Source organism: Vombatus ursinus, unplaced genomic scaffold (assembly GCF_900497805.2).
Source record: "Vombatus ursinus unplaced genomic scaffold, bare-nosed wombat genome assembly UNPS02000749.1, whole genome shotgun sequence".
Classification (NCBI taxonomy): domain Eukaryota; kingdom Metazoa; phylum Chordata; class Mammalia; order Diprotodontia; family Vombatidae; genus Vombatus; species Vombatus ursinus.
Window position 1 is genome coordinate 962,571 of NW_020940527.1, and position 22,744 is coordinate 985,314.

At 44.4% G+C, this 22,744-nt stretch overlaps 1 protein-coding gene across 1 annotated transcript in view; it reads right to left on the reverse strand.

The window, feature by feature from the left end:
• The window catches only part of PTPN9 (protein tyrosine phosphatase, non-receptor type 9), a 59,644-nt gene that overhangs the window by 16,089 nt on the left and 20,811 nt on the right, over window positions 1-22,744 (reverse strand). The window contains exons 2-8 of the mRNA XM_027860062.1: window positions 18,544-18,687; window positions 17,300-17,389; window positions 16,436-16,560; window positions 9,991-10,096; window positions 3,122-3,232; window positions 1,669-1,997; window positions 778-871 (exon numbers count right to left, since the gene is read on the reverse strand). Coding sequence (XP_027715863.1) covers window positions 778-871; window positions 1,669-1,997; window positions 3,122-3,232; window positions 9,991-10,096; window positions 16,436-16,560; window positions 17,300-17,389; window positions 18,544-18,687 — 999 coding nt within the window. The remainder of the gene's footprint in view (window positions 1-777; window positions 872-1,668; window positions 1,998-3,121; window positions 3,233-9,990; window positions 10,097-16,435; window positions 16,561-17,299; window positions 17,390-18,543; window positions 18,688-22,744) is intronic.

Here is a 22,744-nt window from a genome sequence, read left to right on the forward strand (position 1 = left end):
GACCCAGCACTCTCTCCACTGGATCCCTTTGCTGCTGTCCAAGCTGGAAGGGTTATTTAAGATTTATGATTCAATCCACTTGTTGTTTGTCCTTCATTTCCAAGAGGACCGATGATATCAGCGGGGAGCTGTTTTGACTTGAGCATGAATTGGACTTAAGCGAGGCAGTGTTGTACAAAGTCATCAGTTTCATTCTTTCTTCCAGGGTCATTAAAATCCAGCGGCACAACAAAAGTCAGGATGACAGCGATGGGCTGGGATTCAGCGGATGACCTTGGCGCCTTCGATGTCCAACCAAGCTCCAAGCACTTCACAAAAGAACAAAAGTTCTCATCTGCCCATTCTACTATGGGAAGTCTTCACATGATTGGGGTGGACTCTCCCATCAGCTACCCTCAGCCTGGTTTAGCCCATCTGCTGAACATTTTATCAGGGTGTGGCCGCTGTGCACGCTACCGCTCCTTGGAGCCACAGGTGAGAGCTGAGTGAAGGTAGACGCCAAAGGTGGACGAGCAGCCCTGAAAAGGGCTCGGCAAGCCCTCACACCAGAGGTGCTGGGCCTCCTGAACACCCCCGTACCCTTTTTTTGATTATCTGATAGATGAAGCAGATGATGTCGAGAGAAGGAAACACTTGCTAATGGTCAAATGTTTAAGAGCACAGTCCAGCCTAGAACCCAGGCTTTCCAATTAAGTGCTCTCTGACTATGCTTCACTTTGGAGTTACGTAGTCTTTGCCCCATCGTTTCTGAAAGCTAAGCCTTTATATGTTGTTTACCTGGGTGATACCACTCCCTTTGGTCAACTTCACTCGGGTTTGGTCCAGGCACGGCACGTCGCCATATCGGTTTTTCTCCAAGTTACCTGGTGACCTGGAGGAGAATAGACAAACAAAAGCCAAAGTAAGGGGACTCAAAGACTATAAAAAGCCACCTGTCAACAAACATTTCTTACTAACACAATCTCAAAGAGAATTCAGGTTCTTAGTCATTTAGAATTTACTCCCCCACCTATTTCCAGAAGGAATTTTAGGGAGTTTACAAAATTAAACAAACATGAAATGAGATAATTAAAGACAAAAACAGAAAACCAGTTGAAAGGACCAAATAAAAAGATGTTACCAGGTGCTTCTTACAACCGTACACAAGCCCCAGGCAAGAGTAAAGCCCTGCTGTCTATCCCATAAGCTCCAATGATTGAAAGGTTCCACCTTGTAAGAAAACCCCTGGATCCCTTCATGTGGGACAGAGATTGAAGGCTGTAAAGAGTCTGTGTTCATGTAGCTCAAAAGTGAGGGTCATGTGAGTGCCTCCCTAATAAAGGAGGCATGGAGGAATGTTGATAAAATATTGGATGAGTTGTCTAGATGTGGATTCAGCTAATACCAAGCAATACTGCCTCCTGGCATCTTCCTGACCAAGGAAAAAGACAAGGCAGAGGGACCTTTTAACAGAGGACAACTGCAGAGTCACCCCGCATAGGTAGAGCTCTCTGTGTCAGCAAAGGCCACGTCCTTTCCTATCAGCAAGCATGCCGCTCTCAGTCATGGGAGAGCCCCTGACAAAGAACTAGGAGCAGGTGCACATTTGGGCCTGACAGGGGCTGCTCCTGTGACAAGGAGCAGCACCTTGGTAGTGATTTCTGGGAGGCCTGGCCATCGCCCACTCACATGGAACAGTGGAAGGTGCCAACAGGGTTCTCTCGGCGAATGTCCTCGTACTCTTCGTAAATCCCCCTCTTCTGCCGGTGGCTGAAGTGTTCCAGCAGCTCCAAGATGGTCATGGCATGGGGGCCCGGGATGTGCACTGAGTCGCTCTCCTCAGAGGGAGTGAGGGACAATAAGATAATTTCATCCAGAGGGTCCAGGTGGCCGTTCACTTGAGGCAGAAACTGGAAGTTCCAGCTGGTGAGGTCCAACTTTATATATCCCCCCAGGCTTTCAGGAAGGCACTCCCGGGGCAAATGCTGGGTCAGCTCACTTGTCCTCATTATCTGAATCTGGATGGGCAGAAGCATGAGTAAGTAAGATAGACAGACAAATAAGGAATAAAGGAAGAATTCTACTCACAAGGGAACTGGGAAACAAAACGAGATTTACCTAAAATACAGGGAACACTAGAAAAGGAAACAGGGTGGGAGTCATCTATCCTGGGCTAAAACCCTGTGATATTTCCAGCCATGAGATCTGGCATGTTCATCACTTGTGCAATGTTGGGATAGGAGGGCAGCATTTCACCTCTTAAAGAAAGTCCTAAAAAGGGTCCCTCATCTCCCCAGTTTGCCCAGGCTGCCCATAACAGTGCCCGCCTATCAGCTGCACACAATGTGCAATAGTATATTTAGCATTTTTAAGTTAAGAAGCGTTTTGATTCATCGATCAGTTCTCTATAGGTGAGTGTCACAGGCACTATTATCCTCATTTTAGAGGCAAGTTGGCTGCCCAGGGTTGTATGCAGTTAGGAAGTACTGGGGTCATTTCTGTCTCCTTTAAAAAAAAAGTAGCCTTTGAGGGGCAAGGTGATGCAGAAGGAACACTGGACTGAGAAGCAGAAGGCTTCAGTTTATTTCTGAGCTCTGCCAGCGCCCTCCTATACAACTTTGGTCTTGACCCAATTTTTTTCCTTGTATTTCAGTATGATGGGCTATAAAATTGGAAGCGAATACTGCTCCTGCTTGTCCCTCGTCTAGTACACCACGTCAAAAGTGAAGGAGGCCAGGTCTCAAAAGCCTTCTGAATCCCTCTCTGAGTTGCTGGGTCTCAAAGCACTCTGAGGGAAACCTCTGCTCACTAATTCTGGTACACTTGATCATCTCCTAAGGCATCAGCCCACCTCTGTGCAGACCTGAAGCTTAAAAGTAGGATTACTGGACCTGGAGAGAAACATATTAAATGGCTACCAGAGACAGAAAATAGAGTTTCCTGTTTCCATGATCATTTCTCTTCATTTAAATAATTTTCATTAGATTTGGCTCGACACTCAAGGAGTGCAGATCAGGGAATGAAAAGTTGGGGCAAGTGACCTGCCCTAGGTCACCCTCTCATCCCCACCAGACTTTTCTTTCCTTAGTTTCCAGTTGAAGGGGCTCCACCCTCCCACAAGGGTTCAGTGAGCCCTCCTTACCCTTTCACGGACTTTGTCCTTCAGCAGGATACTGATGATGGAATAGGGCACTCGGAACCACATGGGCGCCCCTACGATCAACACCTTCTTCAATCGAGCTGGGAAGGCTCCCTATGGGCGGCACACACATGAAGCATTTGGAAATGCAAATCACTACAATGAACAGGTAGAATGAAGCTCTGAACAATTTAAGGCCAGGATTCGGGCTTCTAGCTCCACTCTGGCTTCTTACCAGTAGTAATCAAGAAAGCAAACAAACAAGCATTTATTAAGCATCTACTGTGTGATGGACACTGTACTAGGCACTGGGGATGCAAAGATAAAGTGAAACAGGCACTGTGCTCAAAGAGCTCACTTTCTCAAAGGACATCAAGATACACTCAAAACACTTGTGAAGCAGATGCAACGTGACCTTAGAGAAGAAGGCACTACCAGCTGGAGGGATCCCAAGAGGCTGAGGTCAAGCAGTACGGAGAGCAGCCAATACAAAGGTGGACCATGGATAGAGGAGGCGCTAGTATAAGGAAGCCGGAAAGGCAGGAGGTGGCCAGATTGTGAAGCCAAACAGAGCATTTTATATTTTATCCTAAAGGCAACAGGGAACCACTAGTTGATTTGGGACCTAGAAAAAAACAACAACAGCAGTTTTGTGCAGGATGGATTGGAACATGGAGAGAGACTTGAGGCCAGCTGGGAGGCTAGGGCACTAGAACAGGTAAGAAACAATGAAGTCACGATCTAGACTGTGGCCATTTAAGGTGTGAGAAAGGGTCAGCTGCAGAGGACAAGAAAGCATTCGGCACAGACTGGATATATGAGGTTTGTGAGAGGGAGGAGCTGAGGAAGACACTGAGGGGCCAGACGTGGGTGCCTGGAAGGAGGCGGATGCCCTCCACAGTAATAGGGACGATCAGAAGGAAGGCAGGTGTGTGAGGAAAAGAGGATGAATTCTGACTTGGACATTACTGAGTCTGAGATGCAAACAGAAGTCACCTGTAGAGAGATAATAACTGAGGCCAGGGAGCTGATGAGGCTACCAAGGGAGGGAGCACAGCGAGAAAAGAGGAGAGGACTTAGGACAGAGCTTTGGGGGGGCTCCCACAGTCAGTGGGTGGGAGAAGTTTACAGCTTAAGTTTCACTAGTACTAAAGAGAAGGTACCTGCAAGGGAATTAGAAATTGTAAATTGGTTTATTTTAAAGAGGTAATTGTACATTCCTAGTGCCTAGTTTCCTAGGTTCTAGGAATAGGGAAAAAAAAAGAATTCGAGGGTTCTTAATGTTTCTAGGTAGTTTACTGATCAACACTGGTTCTGATGTTCTTCACCAGCAGTTAGCCAGCCTACAACATGAACAAGTTTGTGCCTTAGAAGATTTCTCTGCTCATCAACTGTCTCTTTATTCCTATTATAGTAGGGTTAAAATTAGATTTAGAGCCAGTGTGGCTGACACTGGACACTAAATTTTAAAACATTTTTCCCCTTAAAAACTGAAAGAAAAAAAAACCTTCATAATGTTAGACTTTTCATATAATGAACATAACAAGGAGCATCCACTTCAACAATTCAAAAAACATGTGCTAGGTTCTGCGGACACAAAAATGAAAAACTACATGCTCCCTGTCCGAGGGGACTTTACAATCAAACTGGAGGGTGGAGGGTGGTGGGAGGGGTTATTAAATAGACACAGATATGTATGCTAGAAGGCAAAGGAGAGGTCTAGAAGGAGGGCCACAGCAGCTGGAGGAAAGCGCCACCCCTGTCAGCTGGTGGGCAGTGCGAGGGTGGAAGGTCACAGAGGACATGGAAGCATTTTCCATAGGAGGGGATGTGGAAGAAGGGTGTGTGTGCAAAGACACAGGACGGAGTGGGGGGAAGAGAGTGGGCCAAGCTGGCGGGAATATGGAGCATGGGATAAAGGACAGCCTTGAGAAAAAGGCCTGAAACAGGGCCACAGAGATAGGCTGAAGAACACTTCTGGGTCTTGGTTCATGCCCCTCCTTTCCTTCTTTGCTTCGAATCCCTCCCCATCCTTTAAACCCAACTCAAATACCACTTTCTGTCTTAACCCCTGAATCATAAACAATTCTCCCTCTTCAGACTTCACCTGGCATTTGTTTTGCAGTTCTCTACCCCATTTACCATGTATGTTTCCTCTCCTCTCCACACCCTCCCCCATAATATATGCTTAAAAAGTATCTGGGGGTGTTAGTAGAGCCAGCCAGGAAAGGACTTTAAATACCAGACTAGGTGGTTTATATTTTTTCCTCTAGGTCAGTGGTCTCCAAAGTCCGCAGGTGGCATGATCCCGGGGTGTGTGATGCACCAACCAGAGGGTGGGAAGATGAAGCATATCCCACTCTCCTTGCGGCAGCCAAACCAGGGTCTTGTGTCCAACACCATTACACCTCTTCTTTACCCATTCTACAGCAGTGCCCCCTGTGCCCCTCCCACAGCATGCAGCCTTCCACGGCTGAGTGAATTCCCAATCTCTCATCTCCACCAGCCACTGGCCCTCCAACACCGTTATATCCTCCTAAGGACCTGAACAGGGGATCTATACGGCCCCTTCTTCTCTGCACCCATGCAGTCAACACCATAGTTCAGACCCTTATGAACTCTAGCCTACTCTATTGTAACAGCCTCTTAAGTGGCTGGGAATAAGCAGGGGCAGGAGGGCTTCAAAGGTAGAGTACATTGTTTAAATGACCGACAGAAGGGTCAAGAGCCTGGATGGAGAGAAACAAAGCCAGAACAAGAGTGATGGGATGGGAGAACAGGGAGAGATGGAGAGACCAGGGATTTTTAGAGACCAAAGAGCAGGAAGAAAGGCAGCTGGGCAGGGAACTGAAGAGAGGCAACTTCTAAAGCTCAGACACAATGCGGGAGCTGGAGGTCACAGTGCAGTGGTCACAAGTCCAGAAGAGGCTTAAAGGGAGGCCTCCTGATTGGGGTAACTAGTTATCTCGGTCTACATCAATCAAGCCACTGCAGGCTTGTTGTTGCTGTTACTTTTAACAAAACAAAGTGTTTGTTTCCAGTTTTTCAATACTTTAACCCTTCACATGAAGAAGTTATGATATGTAACTTCAGTATTCTTGATGAGCGAGTTTTTTCTTTCCCCCACAGCAAGAAATGTGGCTGAAAATCTCCCATCATTAAAATAAATGTGTCTTCTCCAACTGATAAATGGTCAAAGGATGTGAACTGGCAGTTTTTCGATGAAGAAATCAAAACTATATATAGCCAAAGGAAAGATACTCTAAATCATTATCGATTAGAGAAATGCAAATTAAATCAACTTTGAGATATCATCTTACACCTATCAGATTAGCTAAAATGATACATGCCCTTCAATTGGGGAATGGCTAAGAAAGTTGCGGTATATGATTGTGATGGAATACTGCTGTGATATAAGAAATATGCCAGTTGATTTTAGAAAAACATGAACCTCTGAAGGAAGATGCTATCCACCTCTAAAGAAGGAACTGACAAATAAAAATACATATAGTATGGTCTCACATATGTGTGTGTGTGTGTATATATATATATATATGTATGTGTGTGTGTGTATATGCATATATACATAGATCTATGTTGATATAGATATGTGTGTGTGTGTGTGTATATTTGTGTTTAATTGTAGCCTTCTCTAGGACAGAGTGCAGAGGGAGGGAGAAAAAAAATAAAAAGTGCACAGCAGAGAACAAAATAAAACTTAGAAGGAAGCACAGAAAAACAGGGTAGCTTTGAAAATAATGTATAGTATTTATGATATAGTTTTTTTTTAAATAAAGAGTCTGAAATGGAAATTTCTGTTTTTATATTGAATCCTCTCTTTATGTTCTGCTGTGTAGATGGAAATATTCTTTTTTCTCCTAGTTTTGTATTTAAGTTGAAAATGAATAAAAAAAATTTTTAAAAATAAGTATATCTAGCATAAAATAACTAGGAGTTAAACTACTACTCAGGCCCATAAATGCAACTACTCAATACTTTTTTTTTACATAAACACAAGAAGCCATAAATAGCTGGAGAAAGCTATTCATTGCTCTTGGTTTGATAATGCTAATACAACAAAAATTACAACAGTACTGAAATCAACATACAGACTCCATGCTGTACCAACTGAACTAACAAGGAGATGCTTTACAGAACTAGACAAGGTCACAAAATTCATCTGGAGAAACAAAAGAATCTCGAGGGAAGTGAAAAAAGTAAGAATGAAAGAACAGTGAGAATTACCAAATTTCAAATCGCACAATAAAACATTAACCACCAAAATAATCTGATATCAGTTAAAAAACAGAAAAACAGGATCATGGAACAGACTAAATAAACAAACCCCAGAAACAATGGAACATGGCAGCCCTCTGTTCAACAAAGCCAAGAAAGCAAACTACTGGGAGAAGGGTTCCCTAATCAACAAAAATCATTAGGAAAAACAGAAAGCAGTTTGAATCGCAAAAGAGTATGTGGCCTAAATACAAAGGTCAGATCATAAAAACATTAGAGAACACAAGGAAGAACTTTTCACAACCATGGCAAGAGAAAACTTCATAATCCAACAAGGGGCAGAAACAATCACAAAAGATGAGATCATTTTGAATGCATAAAATAAAAAAGCTTCGGCGTTAACAAAGTCCCAAGAGCTAGAATAGAAACTGTTGCTGGGGAGATGGAAAAAAAAAAACCTTTGCATCAAATGTGTCTGATATTAACATAAAAATGTAAGACCAAGAGTTATAGCCCAAAAGGATAAGGTCAAAGGAGACGAACAGTTTTCAAAAGGATGATTTAAAACTGTGAGCAACCTTATGGCACTAGCAAGAACAATGCAAAAATTTTTTAAAATTCTGAGCTTTTATCAGTCACCCAACAAACTGGCAAAGATGACAAAATAATAGAACGTCAGCGTTGGAGGGGCTATGGGAAAACTGGCACACTAATTCAATACTGGTGGAGCTGTAGCTTAGTCTAATTGTTGTGGAAAATATTTGGAATTAGGTGAGAAAAATGACTAAATTGTTGATACCCTTTGAGCCAGTAATCCCATAATTGGGAACATACGCTGAAAGGTCAGGGTTTGAAGGAAAGTCCCCATATAGACTAAAATATTCATAGGAAACTTTTTTTGTGGTAGGAAAGAACTAAAATTCAAATGGGAACCATCCATTCAAGAATGGCTGAAAAAGTGGGGCACTGGGTGTAACAGAATATTGTTGGGCAGTAAAATGACAAACATGAAAAATTCAAAGAAACATGGGAAGACTCGTAGAAATTGATCAGTATGAAGTGAGCAGAACCGGGAGAACCATATACACAAATGCTTACAATAATATAAATGTACATAACACTAAGAAGACTCTGAGTAATCTTAATGGCCAGTCTTCGTCCTGGAGAAGAAATAGAGAAATATGTCACCCTCTTCTTGGTAAAAAGGGGAAGAGGGATTACAAGTACAGAATCTTGCATACACGAGTGGTTCAACATGTTCACCACATGAGTTGGTTTTGTTCAACCTTTCTTGGTTTCAAAAGAGATTCAACGCAGAGAGCTGGAGAGGCTCCATATTTGGAAATGACAAGCCAATATGTGGAAAAGGCATCTTTTTCCAAAGAAAATAGCTTAGCACAGTGCCTGGCTCACAGGAGGTGTTAGATAAATGCTTGTTTCCTTTTCCTTCTTTCCTTCCATCATATCCTAGCAAGTTTCTCTTTGCATTTTCCAAAGACCTGTGGATAGTTTACCACATGTTTTCCTTGCCGTTATTTAGTTCCACTCCTCTTCCCTCAAAAATCAACTTCTCTTGGCATTATTACTTTGTATTACCTTAAACTCCCTTGAATCAGCTTCTACTATAGGTATAATATAATATAATATAGGTATACCCAAATATAATATAACACAGGTATAATAAAATATAATACAATATAATAGATACACCCAAAGAATTTTTCATTCTCAGGACCTCTTCAGCAGAGCCATTCAGGGAGTCTCTTACCTCCCCAGTCTATATACTGCATTTCTTTATGGCTACCATAACAAAAGTCTCACCTCAGAAAATATAATTACTTGCTCACTAAGGAGAAATTCAACTCTTTGCTAAGTCTGCTAGGTGGAAGGCCCTGAACTAGGGGTAGGAAAGGAAAGTCAGTTTGCCTGTTCCTCTAAAGCAAAAGGCTGCAAAACTATGCCTGGCTCTTTTAAAAGCTATTCGTGTAAGGAAAGTCATAGTCCATTGGGCTAGTTCTAAATGGCTCACTCTTAATAATGCTTAAATCTTGTTTCTGTGTAGTGGCAACTGTAATCATGAAGCTTATGTTATATTTTAGATAGAAAACTAGAAATCTGAGAGATTCACTATTAAAACTTGAAGTCTACCTTTGTTTAGAAATGCAAAGTTTTAGGTCCTTATCCTAAAGTTGAAAATCTCCCTATCTTTATCATATTATGTGTTAAAAATCACAGTAATTTAAATCAAACAGAAAACTGGAGCTAGGGATGTGTGAATAGCCTGTGCATGTAATTTTTTTTCTTTCCCAACAACAGAGGAACTCTGGTGTTAACAAGATATAAAGTTGAAGGTGAGAAAACCATATTTCAAAATATATGGCCTCAAATTCATGCATTTCAAGTAAATCTAGCCCAAATACTCAACTCTCCCGTGAAATCTTAGAAATCTTGACTCTTATAACATCTTAAAGGTATCTTTTGGGACAAGGGGACAGTCACCTTGCTCATCTCTTCACCTTCACCCATCTACTTTGTCATAAAAGTTGTTTAGGGAAGGGATATCCACCCCACTCCTTGGTAATCCATAACAAAATGGAGAAGACGAGAGCCCACCTGCATTCTTAAGAGTTCCTTACCTTCAGAAGGTTTAGGACTTTCTTGCCAAGGTCTAGCTCGAAGTTGTTATAATTGGAACCCCCCATGTCGTAGATAAACACTAGTCCATTCCTTTGAGTTTCAAAACTGAAAGCCAACAAACAAACAAACAAAACACTGTTTATACATGAGAAGATGGATGGGGCGAAGCAAAGACACACACAGAAATGTGTGTCCAAAGATGGATGACCAAAGAGAGGTCCTGAAGTAGAATGGGCTGCCCCACTCAGAACGTCCCCTTCACTCAGTCTTCCCAGGAGGGTTGGCTGGCCGTTTGTTAGGGGTGATATAGAAGGGATTCCTGTCCAGGTTCAGCTTGGATCAGACCAGAGTACGGGACAGATCTTGAACCAAAATGATCATTTTCTTAGAGAGGATCATCACCAAGATTTACCTTTGGAATGCACTGTAATTGTGAGCTCAAGTCTGCCCAACTGCCTCTGGAGATCACCAAATCATAGATCTAAAATGAGAAGTGACCTCAGAGGGTGCTCAGTCCTCACTCTGCAAATGAAGATAAGGAGGCCTAAGGAGCTAAAGTGCTTTGCCAAGGCTACATACACAGGAAGCATTAGAGAAGGGATCCTGACCCCGGTGCTCTTGTTCAGAGCCAACGCCCTTGTCACTCTATGTCCATCACAAGGCATTCAAGTAGTGCAACAAATAAAAAGTCAACCACGCTGGCAGTTGGAGATCCACCCTGGGGGACTTTTCATTTGTACGATGCATGGGAGGATCCTAATTCTAGTTACTAACTTTGAAACAGAAGGCTAGGTTTCTTCCTGATCACCTACATGGGTTTTCATCTTCTGATATCCAAATGGAAAGGGGGCAAATACACCAACTGTCTACAGACAGCACTCTAAAGTATATGAAGAAATGGAAGAGGCTTGTGAAAGGGACAGATATCAGCAGAAAGCTGAGATCTGCCACTTTTAGTTCTGGGAGAACGCTAACCAATAATGGTCCTTCAGTCCCTCCCACATATGCAGCATTGACTGTCCAACCCCAACAGATCGACTACTAGGTTGGATCTAGGCTGGACCCCCTCTCCTGCACACCTGAGCCACATCCAGAATTCCAACCTCAAAAGGAAGGCAGAAAGACCACTTTATTGGGAACCGGAGATAAGCAAGTCACATCCTCTGGAACCTGTTTCCTCATTTACAAAATGAGGAGCTGAGGCTAAAGTCCTTTCCTGCTCTGACATTCTCTGATTTGTTAAGGGGTCCCCTGAACTTGTCTTTGCAAGTTGCCATATTTCCAGAGTCTAGGAATATGTTTTGCTTTATAGGTGTTCTCCAAAGTCATGCCAAGAGTCTGTATCTACTTACGTTGAAAAAAAAAAAACCCAAATGTCTAATGTCAGAGACCTCAGGGTCATTTTGCTTCATGAAAGTCATGTTCCCTTAACTGCTTTAATATAATCCTAGAGAGAAACACACACAGCACAAATAGCACTTGAAAAATCTCCAATTCTATAAGTACCTACGGTACAAGTTTCTCTAAATAGTTTGGTGTCAAACTAGAGTTCTTGAGAAGTCTAACTGAGCCTGGGTACTTGTCATTTGTCTATAAGCTCATACAGTTCCAAATTCAAAGGAACAGGAGTCTCCCTTTCAGTAAAACATCCTGGAATATAACAGGGAGGATGGAAACACACACAGGACTGGGAGAAAAGCAGAAAGTATAAAATCTAAGCAAAGGTCTGTACTGCTCAAGCTAAACATCCTAGATCCACCACAGCTGAGCTCCGTATAGAAAGATTAAATAAATACAAATCCAATAGAATTTGACACTTTCCATCTGGATGCTTTCCATTCCCAGTAGAATAAACAATGATGTGACTTATAGTCTCTTAGTTACAAGGCATGGAATTAGTAGTGGAAAGATGACCCTTCTCACTCTTCATTCACTCATTCATTCACTCAACCATCTAACATATTGAGCCTTTCCTATCCTCATAGCCCTAGGTTAGACATTGAGGCCAATACAAAGACCCATAAAAAAAGGGAATTTATGACTTAGTTGGGGAAACCAAGCAGAGATAAGAGATTAAATAATATTACAAAGAAATGTACGGCCAATTGAATGGTATATGCTTGTAGGCTTTATAGATGTGGATAAATTTGAACTAGACCTTGAAGGGAGGATGGGATTTGGATTAAAGTAAAAAGAGGAACCTTAAGTGAAGACAGGAAGTAAAAATGTGTATGCCATGTTTGGGGGTGGCAGTGCACAAGCCCCACAGGTTGGAAGGGAAGGGTTCATGAGGAGCTAAAGTTAAGTTGGACAAACCGAAGTCAAATGAAAAAAGTCCCTGGATTCCAGGCAAAAGAATATTAACTTTATCCTATAGGTAATGGGTAGTCAGGGAAAGTTTTAAAGCAGAGAAATGACATAATGAAAACAGTATTTTAGAAAGACAAACAGGGTACGGGGGAAAAGCATGGGAATTGAGAAGGGGGGGGAAAGAGGCCCTGATTAGCTGGGTGACTTCTCTGGGTCTCAGTTACCTAGCTGACCTGTAAATTCCACGATTCTATTAAATCAGTGAGATCATTAATATCCATCTGGAAAATGAAGCTCTGGGTCATTACACAAAGGACCCCAACCCCCTGTGACAACTGTCATAAAAGTCTCTGGTACATCTATGGGAAGAAGGGCAAAGTGCCACTTCTGGGAGAGAAGTGTAGAGCTGAAGCCCTTCAAAAGAAACATACATTTTAAGAGCCTGCTTAGAAACTATTCGGTGAAGAAGAGCTGGGAAATTCCTACTTTGAGAAAGAGAGTCTGGAAGTACAATGCCAACCCACTAGCGACTTTTCAGGGGGGAATACTGTACTTGCAGTCCAAACCTCTACCAATTAGAGAGAAGCATTACCCTCCAAAGAAGCTATGAAAATCACCAGCAGGAAGGAAACAAGCACTTACTAAGTACCTACTGTGCACCAACCACCAGGCACTGTGCTAAGGACTTTACAGACAGGATCTCACTGGCACAGCAAAAACCCAGGTGTCTCCCTCATGCCCCCAGTAAATCACCCCCACCCCTCTACTGGCCTCTCCAAGGTCACCAATGGCCATTAATGGCCAACCACAGTGGGGCTGCATCCAGTGCTCCTCCACTTCAGCAGTATTTAAGACACGCTCCTCCCTCAAAGTCAGTAACGCTACTCTTTTCTGGTTCCCTGTGGCTACTTCTCAGCCTCCTCTTCTCACCCTCTCAGTGTTTTCTACCTGATCCTCCCGATAATCTTATCTACCCCCATGACTTTAACCAGAAAGTGGATCTCTATGTCTCAGCCTTCACCCTCTCAGATCCTCATTTCCAGCTGTACTTCAAACTCAACATATCCCAAACTAAAGTAACCACCTGACGATCCCCCAAACCTGTCCCTCCTCCAACTTCCCCATTTTTGTCCCTGACAATCATTCTCCAAGTGATCCAGACCCTAGCTCTCAAGGTCCTGTCCTGTCCTGTCCTCTTCTCTCTCTGTCTCTCTCTTTTCCCACTCCCCATATCTGGTGTCACTAACAAGTGCCCATCAATCCTGGGCACGCACCTTGTCTTTGGCACCCTGTTCTACTACCATCACTTTAGTTCAGGCTCTCATTGGTTCTCAACCGGAGCAATATTACAGCCTCTGAAATGATCTTTTCATCTTTTGTTTTAACATGTGCCAATCTATACTTCCCACTGATACCAGAACTACTTTCCTGATAAACAGCTCTGATACCATCCCCCCAAAAAAACTTTTAATGGTGCTCACTATCTGCTAACTTAACTAAATTCCCAGCTCCTTAGGCTGGCATTCAAGACCCTCCAAGATCTGGGCCTGATGGACTTGTGGCCTCATTCCCAACACTTCCCTTCATGAACCTTATCCTCCAACCAAAGAGGACCCAAATATGTCACCCTTTGCTTTGCCACGTCCATCCCTTTGCTCACACTGTTCCTCTCACCTGAAAATGTAACATTCTTAAAACCATCAAAATCCAACCCATCCTTTAAGGTCCTACTCAAATAACAACTCTTCCATCAAACCTTCCCTTATGTCTCCCTACCCCTACTCCAGTCAGAAGTGATCTGATTTTTCCCTCCTCTGAATGCCTATTGAATTTTATTTGTACCTCTAATGAAACTGATTTCATTCTAGGCTGTAGTTGAGAAAGGCCATGCTTGTCTTCTTGACTATATACTTGGAGGTCCTTGAAGGCACATACAGTGAGTGGGAAAGGGAGAAGCAAAGACTAGACCATGACTCAAACCTACACAGTCCTCAGCATCTCTGAACTTGACCGTGTCTCAGCCCACTCAGCCACTTTGGACAGAAAGGGCCATGGGACACTGTTAACTGTTAACTGTTAAGCAATCACAAATGTACATTGAAGATCTTGTACATACACATGCAAACATGTGGCATTCCCATCTCCTTTCTCCAACTACGAATTGCTTCTGAGTGGCTTTTTAATTTTCTCCCCAGTGCCAAGCACAGTGCCTGGCCCAATAGGGGGATCTAACGCTAAACAGAACGGAATTTTTGAAATAGTCCCAAGAGACAAGCAACAGAAATGTGAAGACCTGGAATTTGCATCATCATAATTTAATGAACAGGGTGTTGAACTGGCTAACAAGGAAGACAGAAAATATGACCTAGCTGAAAAAAGAGACCTGTATCCTCACGCTAATTCAATCACTGAATCCTCCACTAAGTTACCTCACCCATCTCTGAGCCTCAAAATGTTATTATGAAGGTCAATGAGAAAACACTTTGGAAAAAAAAATTTAAGTACTGTACAAATGCAAGGTAGTATCAATGTCATTCAATCAATGAGGATATTTGACCTTCTGGCTAGTTCTCCTAAAGCAGAGTGTTTACCCACGGTTAACGTTGCCAAGGTGATGCCTGTCCATAGTAGAGAAAGGGTGAACTGTATGGAGGGCTGCCCAAGGTACATGATGGGCAGAATCCTCTTTCTCTGTATAAACACCTCTGAATAAACAGAGGGAAACCAACACCTGTCTGTGTCTCCTTTCCCTGTATTTAGAGCCTAAGAGGACCAGGAAATTATCTAGGGGAGGGGTTCTTAACCTAAGGTTTGTGAACTTGGTTTTTGGGGTTTGTTTTTATCATTCTGATAACTGTATTTCAACATAATTAGTGTTCTCAGTATTCCTATGCATTTTACTCTGTGGTTTAAAGAACATGATTCTGAGAAGGGGCCCACAGGCTTCCTTCTCTAGGCTGCTGTCAAAGGGGCTTGTGACACAATCAAGGTTTTAAGAATGCTTAAAATAGGAAGGAACTGAGGCCCAGGAGTGACCTAAGGCAAGCTGGAAGTAAAATCTAGATTTCTTCAATCTTCATCTAGCGCCCTCCCTACCAAAGAATGCTGTCATAGGACCAGTTGATAATTAGAACTTTCAACAGAACCTGGAGAATAAAGACATAGAATCCACCCACATCAGTGGGGCCTAAGTTAAGACTTTGAGCAACTCTGAGAAGAGACTGCACACTATCTTTCACAGTTCTGAGTACAAGACTGGACAGATAGAATGAAATCATCTCAAGGGTTAAAAGGGACCTCAGAGACCACACATGAACAGGTAGCCCCTCCACAAGAACCCCAAAGACTCCAGTGCTGGGACTCCCTGCTTCCCCAGACAGGCCTGCCCACTTCTGGACAGCTCTAATGTAACTTAGCAGTAAAGAGGGCAATGGAGGCTCCAGAGGGATCCCGTGTGTTCTGGAAGGAAATGAGAAAGCTTTCCTTCAGTTGAGCTAAAATATGCCTCTCTGCATCCTCCATTCACTGCTGAGAGTTCTAACTTCTCTGTCCAACAAATCAAGTCGAGCCTTTCGGATGTCTGACGACAGCTACTGTGGGCCCTTCAATCTTTCCTCAGTTCCTCTGACAAATCCTCAGATGCCATGGTGGTGAGTCTCCTTCATCACTCACACTGGGCAGACTCCTAGGTTTTTCTCCAGAATCTAATTCAATAATCCAGAAGTACTGTGACAAGGACAGAGTAAGAAGGGTCTAGAATCTCCTTGGCTCTGGATACTACTCTTCTATTATGGCACCTAAGGTTATATGAGCTTTTATTGCTAACCCATCAAATTACTGACCCATGCTTGGTTTTCAGTTCTCAGAGATGTCTTCCTTGCCCACCATGATGTCTTTCACACAAACTATTGCTTAGTTATGTCTCTCCCATCTTGTACCTCTGCAGGTGATATTATTTACCCCAATTATAGGATTTTAAATTTACCCTTATTAATTAACATCTTAGATTCAGCCCACTGTTCCATTCCAGGTGCATTACAGTTCCTAGTAAAGACTGAGAAAGAAATTAAATTAAGGACTTGCCAGCAATTAGCAGCAGTCAGTAGATATGGACAGATTTCCCCAAGGGCTCACCTATCCATTGCTCTGTCCAGCAGGTAGAACAGAGCCTGGAGCACCACATGCTGGGAGGACTTGTGAGGATGATGTAACTTAGCAGTAAAGAGGGCAATGGAGGCTCCAGAGGGATCCCGTGTGTTCTGGAAGGAAATGAGAAGAAATGCTAAAGAATCCAATCAGGGCACCACCAAAGTCATTATGAGGGCTCATTCTGAGAGATTCAGGCCAAATGCCCTGCCTTGACCCGTGTCAACTATTTCAGGTGTCTGTTCTGCTCTGCTCACCTGACAGATGGTCCAGATGCCAGGGCTACCACACCACATTTTTTTCTGCCCATTTGCTTCTGCCTTTGACAGTGGTCACAGATCTGCTCTCACTAAGTCTCTTTCCCCCCCATAGAACAGGAAAGAAAGGGCAATATGGTAGAATCACACAGCAGGACCCCACAGATTTGTATCAAGTTTGAGAGCCCTCTCCCTGAGCTGGAAGACATCTCTTCCCAGAGGGGCAGGGCATGGCTAGCATAAGCTGCCTTAGAAATACCGCCATTTGGTTTCATGGGAAAGCAGTGGCCCTAACAAGTAGCCAGTTCGAGTGGAGGGAAGAGAAGTGACTCACTTTGGCAGACACTCCACCCCCCGGAGTTCAGCCAGCAGCCTGAACGGCTCCATTGTTCTCTCTCACGTCTCCAGGTCAGGGCACCCTCAATGAACCGCATTCCCATTTGTTAGAAAAAGAAGCCCATGTCTGACTGCATGGCAGCCTCACGGCAGCTTCTGCCTCCACTGCTAACTCTAGACTTCGGACAAAAACTCAAGGCCCCAAACCAAGAGGGCAGAGGCAGCTAGTGAGTCAGACACCAGTGACCCCAGCACTCACTAGGATAGTGAACTTCCCACTGAGGATTTCTGAACGGAGAGGGTCCTCATGAGGCCTCAGCTTGACGATTCCTTCTTTCCGTCGCATTTCCTAAAGAGGAAGCACAATTCACTGAGCACATCCAATAGTTAAATGTATTCAGAAGTATTTCCCTAGTAAGTTGCTTGCTAAATTCCCTTCCTGCTAGGCAAGATTGAAGAGTGGCCCAATTCCCTGAGATGAAGAGGCTTTGGCCAAACCAGCGAGAACCCTAGCACTCCACATTCTAAGGTAGGTAAATCCAAGGCCACGGAAGGTTGGCAGAACCCTTTTTGCACTAATCTGTCCAATAGACGATCGGAGGTGCTCTGGACCTCCCATGCCCAGAAATCTTTGGTCTCTATTACTAAGGCAACAGGCTGACCAGTGAATCAGTATACGTGCTCCTATGCCTCACACCAATTCTATGGCAAAAAATCCCCTTGAATTCAGCAAACATTTTGGGCACCTCGCCAGAATGGTTTTCTAACCCCAAAGTGACAGTCTCTATGTTTCCCTGAAGGGAATTTCCTTTGGAATTTTTTTTTTTTTTTTGTGAGTTGAGAAACCAGACCTGGGAAGGGGAGACTTTGCAAGAATGAAATAAAATTCCCTTTTTTTTTTTTCCGTAAATGGGATGGATCTATCAGCATCCCAGGGGCAAGGTCAGCATCTTCTAAAAACGGAGAGCAGTTAACTAAGACGCTGATGGAGTGGTAGTCTTTTCAAAGTCAAGTTCGGGCAGTGCCAAGGCAAAGAATTGGACTAGAGCAGCTGTTCTCTCCTGGGGCAAGAGTGCCTCCTTCTGATTCCCCATTAAGATCGGCTATTAACCTGACGGATGGCAGGTTTCTGAAAGGCCCCACTGCTAGAAGAGCTCCTAACAAGTCATGCAGGCAGAGGGTAGGTGAGCCCACGCAAAAACAGTTAGCAGGGAATGGCAGAACCCAAACTCAGAAGGGCAGCCATCTGCCAGAAGAGTGGAGACTTAGAGATGGTGCTGTTCAACCTCCTTGGTCCAAAACAGAGGCACCATCTTCCTACACCCTCATTTTCCAAGCCAGCTGATCATTCAGGCAAAACAACCAAATGGCACAATCCCCTCTCCATAAAAGATACTCAGCACTCCCCAGGAGGATGGGGGCATGGCTAAGCCATATCCACCCCACACCCAGTTCTGGAACAGCCCAGCTCACTGGGTTCAAGTTAAAACCATAAGCACATACCCTGTAGGCGTGGAACAATTCAATAGCCCGGAGGACATCAAACTTTCTGGCCATGAGGAACCTGACAGCCAGGTTCCAAGAGAGCGGAGACACATTGTACTGAACTGTCCACTTGTTAATCTCCTCCAGAAACTGCTTGGTGGCCTGTTTGACAGAGAAAGAGAACAAAGGACAAGTGGGAAAAAGGGAACATGTACATTAAAAAAAAAGGAAAAAACAAACTCTAGTCTTCCTCTGTCCCAATCAGATAAGGAAGTGAGGAATTCAAGCCCCAAGACCTCTGTTAGGAGATGGAGAAATCACAAGGATTGCAGCTGTCTGCTACCCACAAAAGAGGTAAAACTCAGGGCTGTTCAGGAGGCCAGAAGCCAGGACCAGGTTCACGGGCCAAGGTGGGGCCAATGGTATATGGGGAAAGAATAAAGCCGGAGACCAATGAGATGCAAATTACAGACGACTGGACCCTGAGGAGCCAGGATGTGGGCACATTCCAACAGTCTCAGCTTCTCCTTTGGCCCTGGCAGCCAATGAGAAATGAGCCCCTGCTCTGAGCGTCACTGAGAATAACAGGGCAGCCTCAAAGGCTAGTCCCTTCCCTCCCCTTCCTCACTGACCCAGTGAGACCTCGCTGTTGGGAAATCCACCGGCAATGTGTCACACTCTCTCTCTCTCACACACACACACACACACACACACACACCCGATGCCAAGAAGATGAGGAACCAACCACCAATAGCACTGTGGCTGACTGGGGTTGAGGGGCGAGTCCATCTTGGGGGAGGATTATAAGGTTCCATTTTCAGGCCTTCATTCCAATTGAACAGTAAACTTCTGAAGTGTCTACTATGTACACAAGGTAATCAGTTTACATGTGTCTAGAACTCTTCCTACGACTCAGTACAAAGTGCTTTTCTCATAGTATCCAGAGGAGGCAGAAAATACAAGTATCACCCCCACACACATCACCTTTGCAGTGGGGTGTATAAAAAGGGATGAGGCAGTTTCTCATTTGGAAAATATGGGGGGAAGGGGATCTTGAGGGCAAAGCCAGTACTCTTCTTTCTGGATCACAGATTTAGAGCTGGAAGGAGCCTACTCTTCGGTCAGAGGACGAAGCTGAGGCAGGCAAAGGTTAAATTGATTTTCCCAGGGCCACACAGCCAGGAGGTATTTGAGGCAGGACCTGGACTGAGGTCTTACTGACTCCAAGTCCAGCGCTCTGTCCACTGCGCCACCTTGCTGCCTATAATGAGTGCCATCTAAGACCTGAATTGGAGAAGCCATGGGTTCCCCCTCACTGGAGGTCTGGAAGTGAAGGTTCAGCAACCTTGTCGGGGAACAAGCATTTATTAAGAGCCTACTATGTGCCAGGCATTATGCTAAACTATTTACAGATATTGTCTCATTTGAACCTCACAACAACCCTGGTAGCCAGATGCTATAATTATCTCCATTTTATAACTGAGGAAACTGAGGCAGATGGAGATTAAGTGGCTTGCTTACATGTTTGAGATTAGATTTGAACTCAGGTCTTGCTTAACTCCAGGCCTAGTGCTCTGAGCACTGTGGTGCCCACTAGCGGCATGATGTGTGGTTGAGTAGATTCTTTTTTAGGTATGAGTTGGACTAATAGAGTCTTTCCATTCTGGGACAGTTAGTATTTTAAAAACTTTTCCCCTATTTTCTGTACACCCACCAGTGCCCCCTCCCACTTGGTGATGCCCTACAGTTTACTCAAGGTCCTCAAGGGTGGGTTCTGTGCCATCTTCTGTCTTTGAACATCCAGATCCTAGCACAGGGCCTTGCCCAGAGGACCTCACTGCACATTTCTTTTTTTTTTTCTTTTAAATAGTTTGAAACTTTTAAAAAAAATTTTTATAAATGTATTTATTTTTAGTTTTCAACATTCACTTCCATAAGATTTTGAGTTCCAAATTTTCTCCCCATCTCTCCCCTCCCCCACCCCAAGACAACGTGCAGTTTGATATAAGCTCCATATATACATACATATTAAACCCATTTTTCCATTAGTCATGTTGTAAAGAAGAATTAGAACCAATGGGAGAAACCACATCACTGCACATTTCTTAAGCCACATTCAGGTTGTGCCCCTTCTTCTCAGAAGGCAGCCCATTCCCTGCCAGCCAGCTGGCTGGGCACGTGGGACCCTGGTGTCAGGTGAGTCTGTTTGGTCCCCAGGCTCTGGGCCCCTCGGCAGACAGGCGGCTTCATTCCTGATTGTCGGCACCCTTGTGGATGAGGGAGAGATGAGGAAGGCTGCACAAGGAAGTCCTAACCCAAGTGGATGAGCTAAGGTGCCGACAGAGCCCACAGCTGCCAAGTGTCTGCCTGTCTCTCCAACTGCTGCTGAAGGGGAGGGTAAAGAGGCACGTGATGGGACGGCAATGACTTTGAGTACCGAAAAGCTTTACTACCAGGGCAACTGAAGGGGTTCAGTGATATTAAAGTAAGAGTAATGAACTTCTGTTGACACCAAAGGTGGTTTTCTCCTCACAACCCTGCAAGAGAGGCAGGGTAAGGACTCTTGCTCCTCTCTAAAAGATGAGGACACTGAGGTTCAGGTGACCTGGCTGCCTGGGAGTCAGGCTTCCACGCCAAAGGGCCATGACCTTTCCACCACACTCTGCCTCAAGCATGCACTCAAAGCCAACTGGATTCACAGGAGAGCCGGATTGTAAAACACTTAAGTGTTCCTGACTGCTCTGTCCTGTCACCCTGGGGATGACTGCCGAGCAGCAATCTGGGAGGCTCTCAACAGGAATGGAGGAGAAGAACCTCCAAGAGGCCAGCACAATGAATTGGGCCAAAAAGCAGAGAGAGCCAAGAAAGAAAAGCCATCAGGAAAAGCTTTCAGACCCATCATTGGGCTGAGGACCAGCTAAGTCCAAAGAAGAGAAATGGACCTCAGAAAAGACATCAGGGCTAAACCTTAGACATTCCTGGAGAAAATCATGTCCACCATAAGCATCAGAGGGAGGGCATATGGTAAGGTGAGAAAAGCCTTGGTAGCAGCAGAAAGAAATGAAATCCTGGCTGGGCCTGAAGCCCCCTCCTTGAAATTCTTCACTTATCTAACAAAAACCTCATTCTGGGTGGGACCTTTTCTAGGGTTCTTGGAAGCTACTGAAGAGTAAGAAAGATCAGAGCAGGATCACAGGGTGCCACAAGGGCCATGGTGAGCCCTTTCAGCCCTGTGGGGCTAGGATTGGGCAAATTCCAAAAAATCACAAATAAATATGTTGATGCATACGCAGAAGGGGGTCCCACCCTTTAGTCTTCCTCCAAAGTGAGCTGGGCCTGCCATCTTTTCCAAGTCGATTCTTCCTGGGGTCAGCACGTCTTGTGGCTCCACAGTGCGAGGGCCTCAAGCTGACCTCTGTCCCCCTGCTGGCCAGGATGTTATTCTTGGCTTTGAGCACGGGAACAATTCCTTCTGGTTTGGCCTGCCCGCCCACCCAAGCCCCCAGAGTCTGTTTTGTATTGTAAACAGCAGTGGGATATTTACAAGTACACAGACACCACCTGCTCTGATCCAGCCTGGCAACGGAAGGAACCTCAGGTTCTCCCTTGTGCTCCCCCTTCCATATTCTCTTTCCCCTGGGGAGCACCCAGGAAAAAGTCTGAGCTCTGGGAAGAGACCAAGGCCAGTTACATCATTATTAACAGGCACAGCTTCATGGCATTGTAGAAAGTGTTGGCCCCAAAGCCAGGAAGACCTGAGTTCAGATCCACACTTATCAGCTGTGAGATCCCAGGCAAGTCACTTAACAACTCCCTCGGCCTCAGTTTCCTCATCTATAAAGCAGAGAGAATAATAGCACTTACTCCCAGTCTTGTTGTAAGGATCAAATGAGAAAATATTTGTAAAGCACTTTGCAAAAAAACCTTAAAGTGCTTTATGTAAATGCTAGCTATTAACACCCCAGTAAGATAGGTGCTATTATTATCCTCATTTTACAGATGAAGAAACTGAGGCAAACAGGTAAAGTGACCTATCCAGGGTCACATATCTAGTAAGTGTCTGAGGGGGAGGGTGTATTCCTGACTGGCAGTGCAACCCTAAATGTGCACCTTCATTATTCCTTGTGTCCTCTCACCAAAGACGAACCAATCCCATTGAATATACCTGATTCCCAGCCCTACAGCCTCACTGGGCCCCCAGAAAGACCTGTCCCAGCAC